The 20,935-nt window shown below is 52.0% G+C and overlaps 1 protein-coding gene across 4 annotated transcripts; it reads left to right on the top strand.

Moving 5' to 3' along the window:
* The first annotated feature begins 203 nt into the window (after nucleotides 1-203).
* Nucleotides 204-20,691, top strand: STX16 (syntaxin 16). 4 transcript variants are annotated; one of them, XM_062204412.1, is made up of 9 exons: nucleotides 269-352; nucleotides 5,819-6,016; nucleotides 12,762-12,869; nucleotides 13,404-13,544; nucleotides 14,299-14,464; nucleotides 15,785-15,876; nucleotides 16,359-16,502; nucleotides 17,578-17,658; nucleotides 19,944-20,691. In XM_062204412.1, the coding sequence occupies exons 3-9, from the start codon at nucleotides 12,777-12,779 to the stop codon at nucleotides 20,046-20,048; spliced, it is 822 nt and encodes a 273-aa protein (XP_062060396.1). In that variant the 5' UTR covers nucleotides 269-352; nucleotides 5,819-6,016; nucleotides 12,762-12,776; the 3' UTR covers nucleotides 20,049-20,691. The 4 variants fall into 4 exon arrangements, with proteins under 4 accessions (XP_062060392.1, XP_062060393.1, XP_062060396.1 ...); XM_062204411.1 differs by having other exon boundaries at nucleotides 317-403; XM_062204408.1 differs by lacking the exon at nucleotides 5,819-6,016 and having other exon boundaries at nucleotides 204-403.
* Nucleotides 20,692-20,935: the final 244 nt, after the last annotated feature.

Here is a 20,935-nt window from a genome sequence, read left to right on the forward strand (position 1 = left end):
TGGCGAGTGCGACGCTTGTAGATCCGGGGTTGGATTGGGGTGGGGGTCTCAGGGACGGCGGCTGGCCAGGCGAGGATTGGGGGGATCCAGGTGCTTGGAGATCGAAGCCAGGTCTTGGGTAGGGGGAGTCGCACAACTGGCAGGCCCAGGCGGCTGTCTGGGGAGGGGTCTTCGCGCCTCGCTGGCTGCAGGCCCGCGGCCTGGCCAGGGCGGCCGGCTGGCCGGGCCGGGGGCGGGCGGGGGCCCTGCGCGGGGTCACACAGGGTGAGCCATGGCCACCAGGCGTTTAACCGACGCTTTCTTGTTGTTGCGGAATAATTCCATCCAAAACCGGCAGCTGTTAGCCGAGCAAGTGAGTAGTCACACCACCTCCAGCCCTCTGCATTCACGTAGCGTTGCTGCGGTGAGTCTCCCGGGCACGCGCGCCGCGCGCCCCCGCGCCCCGCCCGCGCGCCTGTCTGTCGCTGTCTGTCTCTCTGTCTGTCAGCCGCGCCGGCCAGTCCCGAGCGGCCCCGGCCGGCCAGGGGGCGGTGCCACGCCGGGCCCCGCCCCTGCCCGACGGCCCGGCCTGCGGGAGGCCTCGGCCCGCGGCGCGCGTGGGGGCGTGGGGAGGAGCGCGCACGGGGCTCCCCCCGCAGGAACTCTGCGCGTGGGCGTGCGGGTGTGAGGAGACCACCCTCCCCCGAAGGCCCGCGGTTCCTGCGGTGTAGCCGGCTTCGTGCGGGTCTCCCCCTCCCCAGGGCTCGCCGTGCGTGGCTGGCGGCGGGAGGCGCCCGCACGCGGCCGGTGCCCACGCGTGTTTCCCCGCACGTCGGAAGGAGGCCGGCCGCGGGGCTGTGTCCGCCCCTCCCGCGCGAGCCCAGGCCGAGGCGCGGTGTAGACGGTCCGCCCGCGCTTAGTCTCATGCTTGTTAGGCTTGCGTGGGCGCGTACTTAAACTGCGCGTCTGCACAACCCCGTGGGCGACTGGACTCCGCGCGGCCGCGTGCACGGCCGGGAACGCTGCAGCGGGAAGCGCGGCCCGAGCTCGCGCGGGTGAGGCCTCCGCGGCTGCCCAGGTCCGCCCGCCGCCGGGCGCGCCCTGGGCCCCTCCGTGTTGCAAGCCTTCCCGGGCCGTTAACGCCCGGGGTTCCAGAAGGCAGCCCGCAGCGCTAGTGGCCTGGGTTTTGGAGGTCCAGTTAGCGGGCGCGTTTCCGCATTCTAACATTTCGATGGTGCGCGCTGAGGCCCCAGGTCCCCTAGGTCCCGGGGAGCCTGCGGGCTCACACCGGACACGAAGCCGCACACAGCGAGAGGCCGGTGCGCCTGCAGGGTGGGCCCGTTCGGCTTTCCCGGACTGCCGCCCGACTCGTGGCCTCGGGAGGCTCACGGCTGCGCTCCTGGGATGTCGGCGTGCCGCAGATTAAACAGAAATGGTGTCCCAGGTTTGACTGGAGCAGCGTTAGGTGGTAACGCGGCGGTCAGGCTAACTGCAGTTGACACATTTGTGGGTTTCACTGAAATGCGTGGTGTTGTAGGATCAAGAAATCTGTTACTGATGTTAAGTACTTAACCCCCCTCCAAGGAGAGGAGCAAACGAAACACGATATCAGTGATTCTTAAGCCTAGTGGTAACTCACTAGGACATTATATCATTTTACATACTTTTTCTGTGTGTTTGGAAAATTATAAAAATTTATATTTTGTCATAGTAAAGTAAAACAGCACAATTTGTAAACATACATGCTAACTTAGATAATTATCAAGGCAGTAACTAAACTTGAGAATTTAACTTAACTTTAAACCTCATAACTTGAAATTTTAAATTAACAATTAGAAGAAAAAGCTGTAGAAAATTGATTTTCGTGTATTTGCTATACACAGCTAAAAAGAAATCACACCTAAAATAATTGGAAAATTTCTGAAATTTCACATCCTTATTTGAGGAGAACACTGCAAAAATTGGCTGAAAAGTGGTGTGTGTGTATCAAACATCTCGGCACAAAACAGCTCTGCAGCCATTGCCATTCAAAAAATGAAGACCCGTATCTTTTTCTTAGTTTGAGGAAAAAACTTGAAAGTGGTTTTAGCGATGAGGGTTAGTGTGTCACTCCGGCCAGTGTGTCGGAAGTAAACACATTCAAGGACACCCGGCGGAAGTGCACCCAGCGGTCACTTGGCCCCGCTTTGGGGAGCCCCGCACACCTGCCCTCCCCCCAGGGTCAGGGCCAAGAAGAGGAGGCTCCAGCAGCAGCCGCCACCGCACCGTGTCCCTGTGTCCCCCGTGGCGCTGACTGTGGTCCTGGTTCTGCCCCAGGACCTCCCACACAGGAAGCCACTGCCCCTGCCCGGCAGCCCTGCCGCCGCCTGTTTCCAGGGCCCCAGCTCCATGTGACCTCTTTCTCACGAATGATGTCTAATTTTTTTTTAATTCTTTTTAAAGTTTAACAGCTAGAGCCGGCCACAGTTCTGCTTCCATGTTTGTGTTAATGTTAGTAAAACTTGTAGGTTTGGTTTGTTGTTTTCATAGGCAGGAGTTTGATGTTGGACTCAGCAAAGTGCAGGTCGTTGGGGTTTGGCCTCGGTTTTGGTGCCTCTTCCCTCTGGTGCCGCAGGAAAGACCTTTGGGGTGCAGGCCTGGGACTGTGGGGCCATTCCCACTCTGGCTGCCGTAGGCGAGCTGCGGATCTCTGGTAATTTCTAGGAGCCCTGTCAGTTCAGCAGTGCTTTCTCAAGTTTTGCTTTAAAACATTCGCTGCTCCTGACCAAAGCACACGGCCTGAGCTGTAATTTGCAAAGGAGGAACCCGGAGGGGTCCCTACCGAGGCTGCGAAGTCACCCCTGTGCAGAAGTGACTCCGGCAGCTAGGCCGTCCCGGGGGAGCGGAAGTGGATTGATGGAGGCCAGTGCTCCTTCAGAAGTGATGGAGTCTTGATGAGTGAAAGGAGACGTTGAGTCGCTGCTCTGGTCGGAGGTGCCCTGTGACGACTCGGGTTCCCTTGCTCCCGGGTAGAGCTGCTTGGTTGGTGTTTACCGCCCGGTCTACACTCTGCTTTAAAATAAAGCGTCAGCTATACATGGCAGCCACAGTCAATTGCTCTTGGATTGGTTTGAAGCCAGCACATCATTTTTTAATAAAAATGTGAACTTTGGGGGAAAATAAACCGGGAATTAACTCTAGTTTAGTCTGCACTGCAGTACTACTGAGATGCATTGGGAGCTTGCCTGTGTCTGGCATGGGGCGGGCTCTTTCCGTGTGTGCCCCCGTGGAGTCCTGACAGGGCCAGGGCCAGGGCCAGGAGCTGGTGGCTGTTTTTCTCGTGACACAGATAAGGAAGACAGCTGGAGAGGAGCCGGGGGCTGCTCCAGGGTCCCCCACCAACGGGCCAGGGCCTGTGCCTGGAGCTCCCCTCCGGAGCCACACCGGTGCTGGCCGTGTTTTCCAGGACTTGTGCTACCGCACATCTGGGAGGTGGAAGGCCCTGTGTTGACAAACATCCTCCTCCCTGCAGCGGGCTTCGGTCTTTCCTTATCTCTCCTCATGACCATACATAGTCTGCTTTAACTTGTGCCTTGAAGGGTCTGCGTTTCAGCCTAGGCTGAGTTGGTTGGAAAATTAGTCCTCTCTTTAGAATCCAAGGATGAAATCATTGTATATTTCTCTTTAGATCTATTTGCTTTTCTGCTTTTACACACTCCGTTTGCGCAGTGAGGCCTGCTTGAGAAGAAGGGTGCTTTGTTGGATAAAAATGAAGCAGACTTTTATTTTGGCAGTGAGGGGAATAAAGTAAATATCACTATAGCGAGGGCCCGAGTTCCCAGCTCATCCTGCAGGGCCCTTCCAGACTTCCTGAGTAAACACAGATGGGTTTCCACTTACTTCTTGAGTTTTATGTAGAAAGTTCTGTGGACTGTGAATTCCACATGCTGCGCGGAGTTTTCAGTGTTTGCTTGGTTGCGTGCCATGGGCAGGTCAAAAGCCTAGATTTAGACGTGATAAAGATTTAGAGGGTGATGATGTGTAGTAACGTGTTTTCATTTGGCTGTGCTTTGGTCTTTCCTGATGATAATTCCAAATATTTTAATTCAGGTCTTGACTGAATTTCCTGGTCATTTGGTGGCAAGGGGAATTTTGCAAATTTTATATTTTTAAGTAGCCAAGTTGGGAGGGGGGTTTCTTTGAAAAGACGACCTTTGCATTTAATTCCTGATGTGGTGTGGTAGCGGCTGCCCGTCACGAGGACTCCCTGACCTGTCCGTGAAGTTAGGGAAGCGGAGGTGAGGCAGGGGGCCTGCGCCTGGGTCTCCCCGTCCTCCCCAGGTGCGTGCCCTGGGACCGCAGGCAGCGTGCATTGACACGTTTTGAAGCCTTAGTTTTCTGATTTGTAAGAGCAGTTGTTTCTAGCCCTAGAATCTCTGATTCCAGTTTTTACCTCTTCTCAACTGATAACCATGCAAATCTGAAGATCAGAGTGTGTGTGCTGGGGGGGAGGGAGTGGGGGAGCCCTGGAAGGTAGGACCCGCGAAGGCCGAGCTGCGACCAGGGCTTGTCCTCACTTTGTTTAGAGATCCAGCGCCAAGGAGCGTGAGAAGATGCAGACGAAGTTAGGGGTTTGCCTCGGGTCTTGTTTTACTAATTACAGATTTTAGTGCCCTCTTGCTGGAAATGTTAACCTTTTGAAAAAGAAAAGTATTTTTTCTTTTAAAGTGGAAGGTGCTTAGATTTCCACTGGACACCATGGTCTACGGTCACGCGCGTGTGTGAATACAGCCGCTGGCTCCCACACGCGTGCTGGAAGGAGTGAGGAGGGCTTCCAGCTCTCGGTCACGTTCCCTGGCTGGACTGTTCTGGGAAGAGCGTTGTCTGATCGCATCTTCTGCTGCTCTCCTTGTCTGATAATGCTTTGGCGCTGATAGACTGGCTGCATTTTGCTCTATTAATTTTTAAATAAGTTATTTTTCTGTTTTCTAAATTTACTGCTAAATGTTAAAAAATCAACACGTTGATTACTGAAATTCGCCACTAATTATTTCAGTGATCAATACTGTAAAAAAAGGACTTAGTTGCTTAGATTATCTGTCATTAGTAAATGTTCAGAAGATAGAGTTGTGTGGATCTGAGAAAGAATCTTTGGTTTTTAAATCGGAACTTAACTCTCTGGTGCCCTTTCCCACTCTCCCTTTTAAAAAAAATAATCTCCCCTTACCTCTTGTTGCGTTTTGTGTGCTTGCTTTTACAATAGCTTTACAAATAGCTGCATGTTCTCCAGACGAGTGCTAATACATGCCAAGCGAATGGTAGGAGTTTTTCCTTTATTTTACCACCTGTGTCTCTCTCCCGGAAAGAGTGGTTTCCCGGCTCTGCTGTTCTCCTGTTACCACAGATAGGATGAAGCCGTGTGTGCCGCGTTTAATTTGTAGCAACCTCACATACTGTGGTCACTCAAATATGACCTGAATACGGCCATAGGCAGGATTTGTAGCTGGTTCGTTCTTACATTTTGTGGCACTTGTAGGGCTTGTTTACGTGCTAAAATATGCATTTATTTGACATGGTAAAATTACACTTTAGCTTTGCTCTCTTACTTCATTTTCCTAAGGGACATTTAGAATGTGTTATGTGTATGCTATTTGATATTTGTGAAAAAGTAGTTAAGTATATTTTAGTGAAATATATAGTGAAATAAATCTAGTATATTTAAGTGTGTTTTGTTTCCAGTGTGTCTTAATTTTACAACTGTTTACGGGTTGTTTCCTATCTCATTTACCAAAACAACAACCACAGTAAATAAAAATAAGAACATATTGATGTAGTTTTTTTTTTTTTTTTTTTTTTTTAGAAAAGGAAGAATCAGAAAGGGACATTTTTAAATGCCTTGGTTAGTGCAACTTAATATTTAGTTCACTTAGAGTTATCTAAAATTTGTGTTTTCTCAACTGACCCTGTCTTGTCTGTCTGTCTGTCCCCATGCGTCTCTTTTGCTATCCCTGACCGGACGGGACTGGTGGATGACACACCCCTGCAGGAGCTGGATGAGGTATTGTGTTTTGAAGATTTTTGTATGTAAGGTCGTTTTAGTTTATAAAATTCTGTTTTTCCGAAGCTGCTGGTCACATACACATAGAACTTAGTGTTTGTTTTGGTTGCTGCGTGAGCGTGTTTAGCAGTGGGACCTGGCCTTGTTTGTGTCTTCACACCGTGTGGACTGATGATTTGGAAAGCGACGAGGGAGCGTCCTCTGCCTCACGTAGGAGCAGCACAGGGCGGCTGCGCTCCTGACGGAGACCAGGTGGATTTAAGGCTGTGTCTGTCGCGCAGGGCTGAAGCCCCGGAGCTGTGGACGCAGCTGCTGGCGGCCGTGAGGCCCCTCGTGCGCGCCCTGGCAGCCTGCTGCCGGGCTTTTCTGTCTGGACGCGGAGAGGGCGTCCTCGTGGAGCTGCGCCACGGGTGGAGGGGACAGGAGCCACGCTGCTGATGTCGGCATTTGTGTGCATGCTGCTCCAGCGATGCGGACGGAAGACTGGCTTTCCCGAGGGCAGGCCTTCAGAAGAGTGCTTAGCATGAGGTGTCTGTCTTTGCTTTTTTGGTGTAAAATTACACCAAATAGGGAGTGTGGTCAGAAGATGAAATTAGGACCACCAAGTTCAAAATGAGTGGTGTCCTGGCTAGTAGATTGAGATCGATCTATAAATCTTGTAAACCTGAACTAGTTGATAATAAGAGATATTGGGAATTGATTAAATCTCAAATATAACAGCTCAGTCACTGGCTATAAAGACTGCAACAGCGGAAGCTTCCCGACACATGGTCCGTGGGGAGGTAGTGGGATTTCAAAAGGGCCATGCAAAATATAATTAACAGGTATTTTAATTTTGGTACAAATTTTTTTTTGGAATCCATGTATATGAAAAGAAACTATGCATGGATTTCAGGGTTTTTTCTGCACCACAGTAAAATCTTTTAATTACATTTTCCCACAAACTTTTTGAAGTTCCCTCGTGGGTAATTTAATTCCATTCTTTTTTTTTTTTTTAAGACAAATAACTCACATTTGTGCTTTTTTTGTGTGTTGAAAAATTCTGAAAAAATACACAAGAAACATAACAGTGATCCCCGTCGAGAAGAAGTGGAGTGGAGGGGACTTCTTTCCATCACAAGCCTTTTCTTGTACACACGCACACGCGCACACACACATGCACACACACACCCCTTTTGAAGAATGACGTGTGTTTACTTTTGTCAGTAAGAAACAGCGTGTATTGAAGAGCAGACCCTTAGCTGCCAGCTCGTGGAGTTGGGTGTGATGGCCACTCCTGGTTAGGGCTTCCCGACCCATTCAGGAACCTCCCCGACAGCCCCGGCCTGGGCCCTGAAGGGACAAGGTCACCTCCGCTCGCACACTTGGGCGGAGTTGCTGACCACTCAGAGGCAGTGCTGGGGGCCTGGGGCAGGAGGTCTTGGGATAGCCGTGAGGTTGGGGCAGATGCTACTCCATACTTACTTATACCCGCCTAAAGGAGGTACAGGGTCGGGGCAAAGAGCAAGCCGTTGAGGTCGCTCGGGTTGAACGAGGCTGGCGAGGTGTATGAGGGTCCGAGTTACTAGGGGTCTGCTGGCCGAGCCCGCCTCCAGGCCTTCCCCGATGTCTCCAGGCAGCAAGTTCCAGAGCTGGACACGCTGGCTGAGCTCGCTTTTCTGGCACCTCGCGCCCTCGCATCCTGTGGCCGGAGACCTGGGTGGAGCGCCCCTGTCCTGCACACGAGCCTCACTCGCCCCTGGTCTCCCTTGTCTGGCACCATTGTGTTTTTCATGAAGCGCCTTCCAGAATTGTAGCTGACATGGACGCTGTTAACCTCATCCATCCGCCCGTCCACGGTGGGCTCACTCAGCTGATAATCCCGTGTTCATTGCTGGGGAGAGCCAGGTGCTGCGCTAGGGGCCAGGGTGCAGGAGGCGTGGGCGTCCAGGGCTTCACACTGCTATTGCTGGGAGCAGTGAAGGGCCTCCCAGCCCCCAGAGGGGGTGTGTGGGAGCAGACACCCCGACTGCCCCCGCTGGGGCCTCCCGGGCTGGTGGCTGCTTCTGCTCACCTCCAGGCTTCCTGCAGGCCTGTGATCTGAGTACCCTGGAGATGCCACTCCCCCTGTCTCAGCAGGTGTCCCTGGGGGAAGCCGTCCACCATTCATTCCCTGCCTGGCCAGTGACCCCTCTGGGCCCTGCCCTGTGGTCTCTCTACTTCCCCTCCTGTGGCGAGGCAAGCTCCTAAGTTGTTTCTTTTCCATTCAGATGGGAACTGCTAAAACATTACAAGATGTCAGTGTCAGGTCCCTAGACACTGTTGGGGAGAGCCAGGCTGGGCTGGGACACAGCCCACCGAGCACCGCGTGTCTGGGAGGGTGACCCAGGGAGCAGCCTTCCTCTGTGCGCGGCTGTTGGCGCCAAGGGAGGTGCAGCTGCTGAAGTGCTCGGTGCAGGTCCCAGGGCAGAGGGTCTGCGCCTGTTTTTCCTGGGGGTCTGTGTGGAAATAAAGGGAGGGCAGTGAGCTAGCAACACTGCCACCAGAGCAGTATGCGTCTCGATTTTTTATTTCTGTGTTTTTGTGCAGTTGGAAAAGTGCTTTTGAACATACAATCACCAGGAGAGGTAAACATTATTTTAAATTATCACGGGTTAAAAAAATGTGTTAACATCCCCGACTGCCTGGTACCCACACACTTAGTCACTCTTCCAAGAACCCCGCGATTCCTTAAGCCTGCTTGTTAGCACGGTCTTTGAGCCTTTTGTACCCGTGTGCTGTGTGTGGTCCGACTTCATCCTACTTCTGGAATCGCCAGTGTTGTTCTCACTCCCTGTGCACTACAGCTACATATAGCTGTTGGGGGTATGTGGGGGCGGGGGATGGTATGGGGAGGAGGTATACCTAACTTTTCCAGTCTGCCCACAAGTTTGCTCTTTGTTTAGTTGTACAGAACACTAAATCAGAGGTTTTTTTTTTTTTTAAGATTTATTTATTTATCCGAAAGTCAGAACTTCAGACACACACACACACAGAGAGAGAGCGAGCAAGCGAGCTAGCTTCCATCTGCTGGTTTACTCCCCATATGGACACAATGGCCAGCATGGGCCAGACAGAAGCCAGGAACCAGGGCTTCATCTGGGTGTCCCACGTGGTTGGTAGGTTCCCAAGCACTTGGGCCGTCTTCCACTGCTTTTCCCAGACCATTAGCAAGGAGCAGAAGTGGAGCAGCCAGGACACAAACCGAGGGCCGTATGCATCGCAGGGGTGACTCTACCTGCTACACCATCATGTCCCAAGGCAGAATTTTCTGAGTGGGAAGGCTGTGTGTTTGGCACTGTGAGATTTATGAGCGTGTGTGTATATGTTTATTCCTTGCATAGATCAAGAACTTGTCCGTACTGTGTGGTGCTCTGTAGAGGACAAATGTCGATGCCTAGAGTGGAGCAAGGGCAAAAGCGGACTTCAGTGAGACTGTGGAGAAGGCGTGGGCGTGTCTGCATCATGTTGGGGGGGCATCCAGCTAGTTCCTCTGGGGCAGAACTACGCATCAGAGATAAGAAACTTCAAAGCACAAATTTCTTTAAGAAAAGCTTGAACATGTAACTTCATATTATTTTGAAGGGGGATTGAGTTGAAATTAGGCAAGAACGCACAAAAAGCTTCAGAAGCCTGGCAGTTTATCTGCATGGAGCAGGTTGACAGCTCGAGAGCTGCTCACACACGGGTCTTCAGGACGCAGGGCAGCCGGTCACGGGCGTGCGAGCTCTGGCCTGGGGCAGGTGATCGTGTGCACTTACCTGTTCCCATTTCAGATTGTTGGTATTCATCTTCAGTTATGTTTTCTCTCCCCAAAACTGTCTTCTTTCTCATAGTACATATTGTGACACACACTGCAAATCCCTGCTGTGATAGTACCATGATAACATCACAGATCCATGTGATAAAACCCACAGTGCACACCATGATAACATTATAAATCCATGGGAGAAAATGCACAGTACATGCCGTGATGCATGTTGTAAATCCAAGTAACAAACTGCAGAGTCCGTACGATAACAGCATCACAGATTCATGCAGTAAAATTCATAGTTCACACCACGATGCATGGGTATGGTTCATAGTGCACACTGGTCACACTGCAGATCCCTGAACGAGGTGACACATTCCTTCTCAGGAGGGCAGTGGCTCTTTATCGTGATGAGCCAGCTATGGCTGCTACTCACCATGTAGTCTAGGTCCCGAAGACAGCTGTTCTCTCTTAGGTGGGATCCAGGTCCAGTATGTGGGAAAGGTAGCAACAGCTGAGCAGGCTGGCCTCTCTCAATTAGCAAACTTCCTTGGTACTCTTAAAGGGTATGTTTGTTCCAGTTTTGACTTATGTCACATTTTTTGGGAAGACATCTATTGTGTGAAATCAAGTACTGTTTAAAAAGAGTTGCTTCCATGTCAACTGACTTTTCCAATGTGGTTTATCAGATAAAAGTATGCTAGATAGGGAGATACCATCTCTGGCGAATCTTTTATGTGTATTTGTAAATAGTAAGAACAGTACAATTTATTTTGCACATGAGTTTAGAAACATAAAATTGCTGTAGATAAAACAAATCATTATTACTCAATAAAATAGGGTGTAATAATAAAATATGGCCGATCAGACAGTAAACTGACACAGTGAAAGTTTTCCGACACATGAAGAGGTGCCTTAGCCGTGTTAGCGCTCGCCTTGCGAAGCAGCTGGGGTTGTGAGTCCAAGCCCTGCGGTGGCAGAGCACCTTTGCCCAGCACCTGCTGGTTGGACTTCCAGCTGGGTGGTGGGAGCGGGTTGTGGGTGAGGGGTAGCCCCCTGCCTTAGCCTCCCCCACAAAGTTGTGTGCCTTCTGGTGACTTTGGGGTAGGGCTGTCAAGGAGTAAACTGTCGTGGAGGGCTGTCTGGGTGGGGGCAGATACCCTCTGTGCTTGCTCTGTGGGGTGCAGGGTACATGCACTGTCTCCCTGTGGTCCTTAAGGGAGACGGCTTTACTGTTGCTATGGGCTCCCATGAGGTCTCCCATGTTGTCGCTGGTGCCATTGGTGGGGAATGAATCAAAGCCCTGTTTTGCTGCTGTTATTTTAATCTGATGGCTGCTTGTCCTGATTCATTTTCTTAGCAAATTGCAGTCCTATCTCACGGGTCTGCCCTGGTGATCGGCAGCTCACCAGGGAAAGGGGCCTCTGCAGTCAGCCCACCCAGGTTTTAATCTGATTCGTGATGGCTCCGTGGCCTTGGGCAAGCTACTTTACTTTTCTGAGTTTCAATTTCCATATTTATAGATTGCAGTAATAGTCCATAGCTCACCTAGTTTTTGTGAGGATTAAAATAATAAAAAGAATGTACAATTCCTCTCAAAAGCAAACAAAAGGTTGGGGGGGGGGGTGGAGAATTACCACCTGAGGGACTTGGAGCCCCAGACACTGCGTTTGGGTGACACACCATGTGTTTGAGACGGGAAATGACACTGGCCTGCAGGGCCGGGAGGGCGCTTGACGCTGGTGGACTTAATCATGGCTCCCAGACGGCCTGGAGGCAGTAGTGGGGCCTGTCCTGCCCCACGGCTGTCCTGGAGATGTGCTGCCTAAGCCCAGGGAGTGCCCCAGCCCGGTGCAGGAGAACCACGCTGTGGGGTCTGTGAAGGCTCCAATTTGCTTTTAGGAATTTTGCCGTGATCTCTCTTTGGAATTTAGAGCTATTACTTTAGTTCCTTTAATCTAGATTTTTCCTTCCGTGATTTTTCCCTCCTTTCCTCTGTGGATTTTTTAATTCGTCTTGTTCCTTTATTACTAGAAAAGCAAACCAGTGTTTACTGAATGAATGAGGGAAGAAATTTAAATAAATGCAGGGAAGGGGCAAGAAAAGCAAAACAAAGTTCTTCACCCAACTCCACGGTGTGACTCCGTATCTAAAGGGTTTTTATGGGCTGTTTTCCATGTTATTTTGATCATTGTTTGGATCTTTTGAAACTGCCATTTAAAATTCTCAGCTCAGGAGGGCACCTTAAATCTTTTCAACCTGGGTTATTGCCTCCGGGCAGGAAAACAGCTTAACCGTGCCGGACCCATGACTGCCTTCCCGTTCTTAAAAGCTTTCTGAGGCAGCGTACTGTACAGGTAGCATAACTAAGAGCTACGGATGCCCTGTCCAAGTCAGGGAGATGCTGCCCGTGGGAAGAAGTGCCGGTCAAGCTGCATGGGGGTTTAAGGGTCGCCTTTACCAAATGGTGCATAATTTCACTGACCATTTTAGGTAGTTTGTCCACAGGTTTTAACTCCTGGTTAATGATCTTGAGACTAAGATAACTGGACCAGCACTGTGTCTAAAATAAGCTAACTGTGTGTTAATAAAGCTTACTGCTATTACACATTTTGTATTGGTTCTGTTGAAAGCCTGGTGCCTTTTCTTTTTAACCTGTTTCTGATGACGTTGACTGGAGACTAGTGCCAAGAGGTCTTTTTGAAGGCTCATTTGTTGACTTCTTATTACACTTCTATAGCCAGATCAAGTCAAATTCATGTTCACAAGTATGTCCAAGGAAATTAAGAACTGGTGTATGAAAAGATAGGAAAGCAGCCCAGATCCTAGCAGTAGCAGAGCAAGTTCCTAACCCAGGCAAGTGCGTTTGCGCCTCCATTTCTGTGTCTTTAGGGAGCAACGTTTAAAGCGACTAAGAATTTGTTGATCTACACTGAACTCAAATATCTTCTTAAATGTCCCTTTGTGTCTCTGTAGCTTGCTGATGACCGTATGGCACTGGTGTCAGGCATTAGCTTAGATCCAGAAGCAGCCATTGGCGTGACAAAACGGTACCCTCCTAAATGGGTGGACAGCGTGGATGAAGTAAGTTGAATGTTGGTTTCATGCTGTCTCATATATAAGTTATTGGAACGATGTACTTAAAGATATCTGACATGTGACCCCTAGGACAACATTTTAAGATGTCTCAATTGTGACAACATGTTTTAAGAGATCTAATGGTCAGGACAACATAGATAATCTCATAATGATGAAAACATTTTAGGATGTCTAATAATCATGATAGCATTTTAAGATATCTGCTGTAAAATTAATTTAGCTGCACTTGCTTGCATGCTTGTCCCTAGAAACACTTCAGCTTCTGGGCTTTGTGCGTTTTACACACTGCAAGAAAAAGCCGTGTGTGTGTGAATGATTTTGACTTCAGTTTTAACCTGCATTATAGGAAGATGTGGAGAAACTGCACAGCAGGGAAGAATGGTTTTTGATTTTTCTAGTAACTTGAGTTACAGGTTGCTTGCGCGTCAGTGAGTTGTACGTTTGCCGAGACCACGCTCTGGTCCGAGCGCAGCCGCTTGTCTCAGAGCGGACTGTGTGCTGGCGACTTTGCTCCTCTAGATCCAGTATGATGTTGGCCGGATTAAGCAGAAGATGAAGGAGTTAGCCAGCCTCCACGACAAGCACCTCAACAGACCCACCCTGGACGACAGCAGCGCAGAGGAGCACGCCATTGAAATCACCGCCCAGGAGATCACGCAGGTGAGCGCGCCCGGGCGCCGGGCCGGGCCAGGCCAGGCCGGGGGCCTCGCGGAGCCCCCGCAGCCGTACAGTGCTGCCACGCTCACTGTGCTGGCTGCTCCGTCCCGGGAGCTCCCATCCCAACCTCAGGTTTTCAGAGGAGGCCGGAGGCCCTCCAGGGAGCAGTGTGCTGTGAGTCCTGTCTTGGATACTTTGTGGAGTGATTAAGTAAAAATTAAATTCAGACATTACTGGGTTCAGTCATTTCATTTTAAAACGTTTGACTTCTATCATAGACTAGGAAATTTATGCTAAAATATAGTTCTTGTGATTGAGAAGGAAGTTTAGTATCTTGGAAAATTTTGTATAAAACGTTACATTTGACTAATGTTTAATACGACCAGCATTAACAATTTTTCTTTAAGTGTCCTGGGTGCTTAATGGTTGGAGAAAGGGGTGTGGCGCTGTGGGAGGAGCCCTGGAAGGGTGGCACAGTCACAGTGGCGTGGTTCTCCTTTCCCCCCCTCTCTCAGCTCTGAGAGGGGGAGCAGAAGTAGCACGGGGTCCTCCTGGCAGAGCGTATGCGCTCACAGAGGGTGGGGTGCTGTGTGTGCACTGCAGGACACACGCAGGCGCCTCACCCAGGAGGGTGGACTCCGCTTCAGTCCGCGTCGATCGAACCCCAGCTACCAAGGGAGCGGCTCGGGGGTGGGGCAGGGGCGGCAGAGGGGCTGCTCCTGCGGCCTCGCCCTGAGCCTGGGACCCGCCCTCCCAGCTGTTCCACAGGTGCCAGCGCGCCGTGCAGGCCCTGCCCAGCCGGGCCCACAGGGCCTGCTCCGAGCAAGAGGAGCGGCTGCTTCGGAATGTGGTGGCCTCCCTGGCGCAGGCCCTGCAGGAGCTGTCCACCGGCTTCCGGCACGCACAGTCGGGCTACCTCAAACGTGAGTTTCAGTAAAAAGATACCTACTTTTTTTTTTTTTTCCTTTGCAACTGTTTCTCCATTTAGCCCTGTAGCTTCTTTAAAGATTCGGTTATTTTACTTGAAAGTCTTGAGTTACACAGAGAGGGAAAGACAGAGAGATCCTCCATCTGCCGGTTCACTCCCCAGGGGGCTGCAACAACTGGCACTGGGCCAGGCTGGAGCCAGGAGCCAGGAGCTCCATCTGGGTCTAGCATGTGGCTGATGGGCCCAAGCACTTGGGCCGTCCTCTGCTGCTTTCCCAGGCGTGTTAGCAGGGAGCTGGATCTGAAGCGGAGCAGCCCGAACTCCCAGTTGGCGCTTACATGGGAAGCTGACTTTGCAGGTGGTGGCTTAACCCACTGCGCCACAGCTGGGGCTCCGCAGGGGCTGGGGTGTGGTTTGCAGCAGCCCTTCTTAGCTAGGAGCACGTTCACGCCAGGCCCGAGTGAAGTTACAGCTCCCACAGGTGGCTGGGCAAAGGCACCGGGCTGATTCATGTGTTAGCAAACAAGATCCATTCCAGTCAGCTTGAAGAAGCTGAAAACGTGGTACGTTTAAAAACCTGTTGATTTCTAGATGTTGGGACTTGAGAGAGCTACTCTACTCATAAATGGGTAGAAACCAGTCATCACCTAAAGCCACCTATTTGCCTAACGACCAAAGTATTGGAAAGTGCCTAAAAACACCTTCCCGGGAGCGGTTTTGAACAGATCTGCCGGTGCCACCATCAGCTTTCCCCCCTTGGTACCTTTGCTTCCCAAACACTGCACGACCGTGTGCCGGTGTGTCCTCGTCCCAGTCACCTCTCAGCTGGGTTTCTCATTGCCTTGGAGTCCAGGAAGTCCCCACGCATACTTGGAAACAGACAAAACCGGCCCTGTCTTCCTCTGACGGTTGGCGTGTTTGTATTTTAATTTTACTGCTTCTGAAATGTGATGAGGGCCATTTGGAATTCTCATTAGCGATGCTCCCAGAGAAATGCTGATACTGTTTTGTAACAAAACTTCTGAGACAGCCGTGAGATTAAATACCCCAGCACGCTTGGAGGGTCTCGGCTGGCGTTTCGTTGTGCCGGTGTCACGTGCCTGGGGCCCCTTCGCGTGTGGCTACAGGCTCGCACGCTCTCGTCTGCTCTGTCCCTCGCTGCCTCCGCGCTGCCGTTGGACAGAGGCGTCTTAAGCTGCTGAGGCTGTCTCCACGTTGACGGTTGAGCTTTACGGTAGAGTTCCGCTCCTCAGTGGTGGAGCAGGAACCAGGCTGGTCCACGCATCCCGGTAAAGTGGGTTCCTGTCTGTGATAGGCGTGAAGCTTCGCGAGGAGGGCTCCCAGCACTGTTTCGGTGTGTCAGCAGCGCTAGTGGATGATGGAGAGGACGATGCTCTTCACGACCGGGTACGCGAAGGGGCTGCTCAGCGTCTGCTGCCCCCTGCACTCTGCCCTCCCCCCTTCCCTTCCCAGACCCCTAACTTGGGTGCCGTGCCCGCGGATCAGCGCGGCTCACGTGTGTCCACCAAGTGGTCGCTGCAGCGGGCACAAGACAGCCATCCTATTGCTCGGTTTCCGAGGGTCACAGGGGAACCCCGTGATCGCTTTCCAGGGCCGTCAGGAAAGCAGGCTGCTCCCCAGCTTGTGGGGAGGGGCCAGGCAGGCCCGGGCCCTGAGCCTCTCCCTGCAGCGCTGTGGTTTAGGTCCTGCTGCTTTGGGGGACTTGGATCTTTCCTGCTTGGGAAGGAAACTCAAATGCTTTGTGTTGTTCCCGTGCTTTCTAGCAATGTTTTTGGGATGCGTTTTCTTTGACTTGTGTGCAGCCGTCCACCATTGCTCTCCCGCGCACAGAGGGAGCTGACCTGCGCACTCTGCGTGTGTTTTGCTAGGGTTTCACAGATGAGCAGCTGGTGCTGGTGGAACAGAACACCCTGATGGTGGAGGAGAGGGAGCGCGAGATCCGCCAGATCGTGCAGTCCATTTCCGACCTCAATGAAATCTTCAGGGACCTGGGGGCCATGCTGGTGGAGCAGGTGCGTGACTTGACCCCGCACCGTGGGCTTTCTGCTGCAGTGCTGGTCCTGCTCCAAGTTTATTTCTTTATCCTGTGAGGAGAAAAACTAGAACTCATTTGCCTTGTGTGTGTGTGCATACACACAATTACATATGTATGCTACTGTTGTTCCCTTTAAAAATATTAACAAGTCTTTTTCAGATAAAGAATAGAGCAAGGTTCTCACATTCTCCTCCCAGGGTGCTCCTGTGAGCACCTCACTGTGGAGGCCTGGTTGGTTCTGACCAAGCTCAGCAATAATTCTGATTTATAAGATTCTTCTCCCGATTTTAGCAGGTTATTGGGTAATGGCGATTGGAACCACTAGCTTTGCAGTAGAATTAAATTGTCATTCACCGTGAAAATCCGATTAGGGCATTTATTATCTTGCCAGCAGGGATTTGGGTGCTGGTCTCTGTGAGGCCCACTGCAGGGTGAGTGTTCAGGCTGTGGGAGAGCTAGTTACATTAATTACTCCGCACTCCCGGGAGCTACTGCTCTCTCTGCTGATCCAGCATGTTGCCAGTGAAAGCCCTGCTCATCCATACAGCCCAGTGTTCCTACTGGAGTCAAGAGATTAAACAATTAAAATTCTCCTTTAGGGCATGTTTTTCATTTGAGATGGTGGACTGGAACTCCCTGTTCCCTGGTCTGACCCACGTGGACGTTCTGAGACATGAGAGTCCACTCGCAGGCCTCCTGGTGACTGGGAGGGTTAAAGCGGTGTTCTGAACAGCCAGGGGCACAGGGCCCGGCCCTCGCTGCGCCTGCGCCACCACGTTCCCACCGCGCCACGTGCTCTGTAAAGCCACAGGCAGACCCCACAGTGGCCCGATCGACGAGAGAAGGCACGATGTGTCAGTATTTCTTTCTCATGAGCTGGACGTCCCTGCCATCGGATGTCTCACTGCTAGAGAATGGGTCCCAGAGCTCGCTGTGTGCACCTGCTACCCCGTGGTGGCCCGTGGGTGGTGGTCTGTGGTTTGCGTCTCTCAGTGCTAAAGTCAGTTTCCCAGTCGCGGCTGTTGATCGCCTGTAACTGATTTGTTCCTCAGGGTACAGTCCTTGATAGAATTGACTATAATATTGAGCAGTCCTGTATCAAAACTGAAGACGGCCTGAAGCAGCTTCACAAGGTAACGCCCTCTGTGTCCGTGGGGAGACTGTCGGGGACTGCCAGCGCCTTGGGGGCTCCGTCGGGGCGCTCTCCTCGGGGCGCCGCCGGCTGTGGTGCTGCACAGGCACCAGGTTCCAGGCTGGACGTTGTGGAGAACTCCAGAGCGTTTGGGGTTTCCTTCCTTGTAGAAAATCCTCCGTCCCAGGAAGCCGGCGGGGCGTCCGCTGGTCTGTGTGCCGAGACGGCTGCCGGTGCTGACGCAGGCTTCTCTTGTGACGCCTGCTGCTGGCCAGTCGTTCCGGAGAGGGGAAGAATCTGGTTCCCTTTGGTTACCACAAGCTGAGTGTTACCTTGAGGAGAGGGAAGCTTGTGGAAGGGAGAGACAGGTCTCCTCGGCTAATAAGGCGCCTGTTTGGGGGATGTCTTTCAGGATATTTGTTGATATCTTTTATTATTATTATTATTGTTTTTTTGACAGGCAGAGTTAGAGAGAGAGAGACAGAGAGAAAGGTCTTCCTTCTGTTGGTTCACTCCCCAATGGCCACCATGGCCGGCGCTGCGCCGATCCGAAGCCAGGAACCAGGTGCTTCCTCCTGGTCTCCCATGTGGGTGCAGGGCCCAAGCACTTGGGCCATCCTCCACTGCCTTCCCGGGCCACAGCAGAGAGCTGGACTGGAAGAGGAGCAACCGGGACAGGATCCGGCGCCCCGACCGGGACTAGAACCCGGGATGCCGGCACCGCAGGTGGAGGATTAGCCTAGTGAGCCGCAGCGCAAGAAACATATGCATGAGCTGCTGAGTGGCTCCCGTGTTGACCTGGGCACCTATTTTCTGTAAAAGCAGTATAAGGACGTCACCAGTAAGCTGAGTGCTGTCTGTTTCCAGGTGTCTTTGAGACCTGGTGGTATTTCCTGTCACTTGATGGACATTTTTCCAGTGCACTACTGGGTAGTGTACTACTGCTATTTTCTGAGACCGGACACTTCCTGTAACAGACTCGGCCCCGTCTCTGGCCCTGGAGGTTGACCGGAGGTCCTCCCCTGTGTGTCAGTGCGCTTTTGGCCACGTGTAGGCGGGAGCGAGCCTGCGGCCTGCACAGGAGCAGCGTGGCCTTGTCCCGGCAGAGGCCTGGGAAGCATGCAGGTTGAGCGTGGATGCCAAGCCCTGTGTATCCAAAGTGAAAGCCAACTCCAGTTTCTTGCTTTGTAATACCCAGGTTTTTATAGGCTGCTGAATTATACATTGGTTTTGAAGCTTCTTAAATAAAAACTAGTGAAACATGTTTTGTGATAGAACTCAGATACAGAAAAAAGCTTTCTCTGCACGAGAGAGCAAATCTAGTGGGCACACAAGCTTTGTCCCCGGCTCGCTTGTCAACGGCCCGAGAGGTTTTAGAGTGTTACCTGGCGCTGACCTCCCAACTGCTCCAGGCTGCCTGTTAGGAAATCAGGCGAGCTGCGTTGCATCGCGGCCGTCGTGCGGCCGTCAGCACCCGCCTGCTGGTGCCCTGGCCGTCGCTCGCCTCGGGAGCTGCCCCGGAGGCAGGACTCAGGGTGCTCTGACCAGCCCGCGCCCTTCTCCAGGGTGACAGGGGCTCTTCCCGATGGACCGGGAGGCTCACAGGAGAGCACGAGCATTCGGGAGGCTGGGGACCTTGGATGTGAGACGAGAGGGAGACGGCAGCTCCCCGCCCTCAGGCCTCCGTGTCTGTCAGTGGGGCACTCCGGCAGCACTGGCGTGGGTTGCTGGCACTCCCTCGGAGAGCCCTGTGACCGTGGTTGGGGAAGAAGTGTGAAGCACGGGTGGAGCTCGAGCTGGCCGCTGCCGCGTACTCGCGAGCTCTGGGAGGACTTAGCTCCGGTGGCGTCTGCACATAGCGTTCACGGAGCACCCTTGCCCGTGTTTAGCTCCAAGGATGATTGCTTTCTTGTTTCTAGATTCGGGAGAGATGAAAAATGGGCCTCTGGCTCCATGAGTCCCATGCCCCCGCCCCCGGGTCGTCAGCCAGCTGCTCTATTTCATGGTGGCGGGTGTGCACCTGTTGAGGAGCGGGGCTGGCAGGCCAGCCCTGAACGAAGGGGCAGGTCGTAGCCGCGTGTGGGTGGTGGCAGAAGCAGGTCCCAGCCCAGGGAAATCGGTGCCAGAACCATGGCCCCCGCATGCTGGTGGCTGGCGTTCACCTCCGCTCCTGGGCGCGGGGTGGGGGAACACGGTGCACACAGAGCTGAGACCCACAGTGGAAGTGAGGAGACTGGTTTGGACTTGGGGAGAATGACTGTCTTTCTCCGCCCCCTCTTCCCATAGGCAGAGCAGTATCAAAAGAAGAATCGGAAGATGCTTGTGATTTTAATATTATTTGTCATCATCATCGTCCTCATTGTTGTCCTCGTCGGTGTGAAGTCTCGCTAAGTGGCGCTGGGTTCCCGTGGTGCCGCACACTCGGATCTCCCACGTGTGAGGGGACCGGCCACGCTGCCGGCTACCTGCAGAGGGGCTGCCTGCCTGTCCACGGGCCCCTCCCGGCGCTGCTCAGCCCAGGGCGTGAGCTCTTGTGTCTCCTTCACTGTCAGGAGCTTGGGACTGTGGGTTCTGTTGCAGAATAGAGGTGGAGTTCTGTCATCAGCTATAATGTATTTTTTGTTGGAGTTGAGTGCTGGCGGGCCTTGCAGAGCTGTTCAGTATTACGTATACATGCTATTTTTTTTAGCAGTTGTGTCTGAGCAGCATCATGTTAAAATAATTTTTGGAAAAAAATTTTTTAAAGCCATGTGGTTTTTAAGAAATTTGGTACCAAAAATTTATGAGTAGAGGCAAAAATGCCTCTTCATCTTTCTCTCCATTTTCCAGTTGACAACAGGCTGAGAAGTCCTTTAAGAATTTATAATCCGTTCCCCATTAACTTAATTTCGCTTTTCCATCACTGTTAATGATCAGAGTAACAACGTGTGAAAAATAGAAAGCCATCATTGATGTTAATTAACACATTTAGATGGGCCAGTTCAAACAGCGTCATAAGTTTAAATTAATTGTAAATAGAGTATGCCTCATTTTACAGTTTTGCACTGTGTTTTCTACTGTAAACCAAAGGGGTTGCTAGGCAGAACCGCCTACGTGCAGACGTGGGTGACAGGAGCAAGCTCACTCGCAAGGAAGCACGAGGTGGCAGAACGTCAACCAGATTGAGCCAGCGCGGCCCCAGCGCGGCCCCAGCTGGCCTTGCTCAGCCCATTACTTCCACACTAACCACATAATGACCTGTTCAAACCAGACTCCACTTAATGAACTGTGAATTTACA

This window comes from Lepus europaeus, chromosome 10 (assembly GCF_033115175.1).
Source record: "Lepus europaeus isolate LE1 chromosome 10, mLepTim1.pri, whole genome shotgun sequence".
Lineage (NCBI taxonomy): Eukaryota > Metazoa > Chordata > Mammalia > Lagomorpha > Leporidae > Lepus > Lepus europaeus.

Excerpts from the sequence above, each read along its gene's own strand:
- STX16 (XM_062204408.1), top strand. The coding sequence starts at position 272 with ATGGCCACCAGGCGTTTAACCGACGCTTTCTTGTTGTTGCGGAATAAT. Across the intron at positions 16,503-17,577 it reads GGGCCATGCTGGTGGAGCAG|GGTACAGTCCTTGATAGAAT; the intron begins GTGCGTGACTTG and ends TTTGTTCCTCAG. Across the intron at positions 17,659-19,943 it reads GCCTGAAGCAGCTTCACAAG|GCAGAGCAGTATCAAAAGAA; the intron begins GTAACGCCCTCT and ends CTCTTCCCATAG.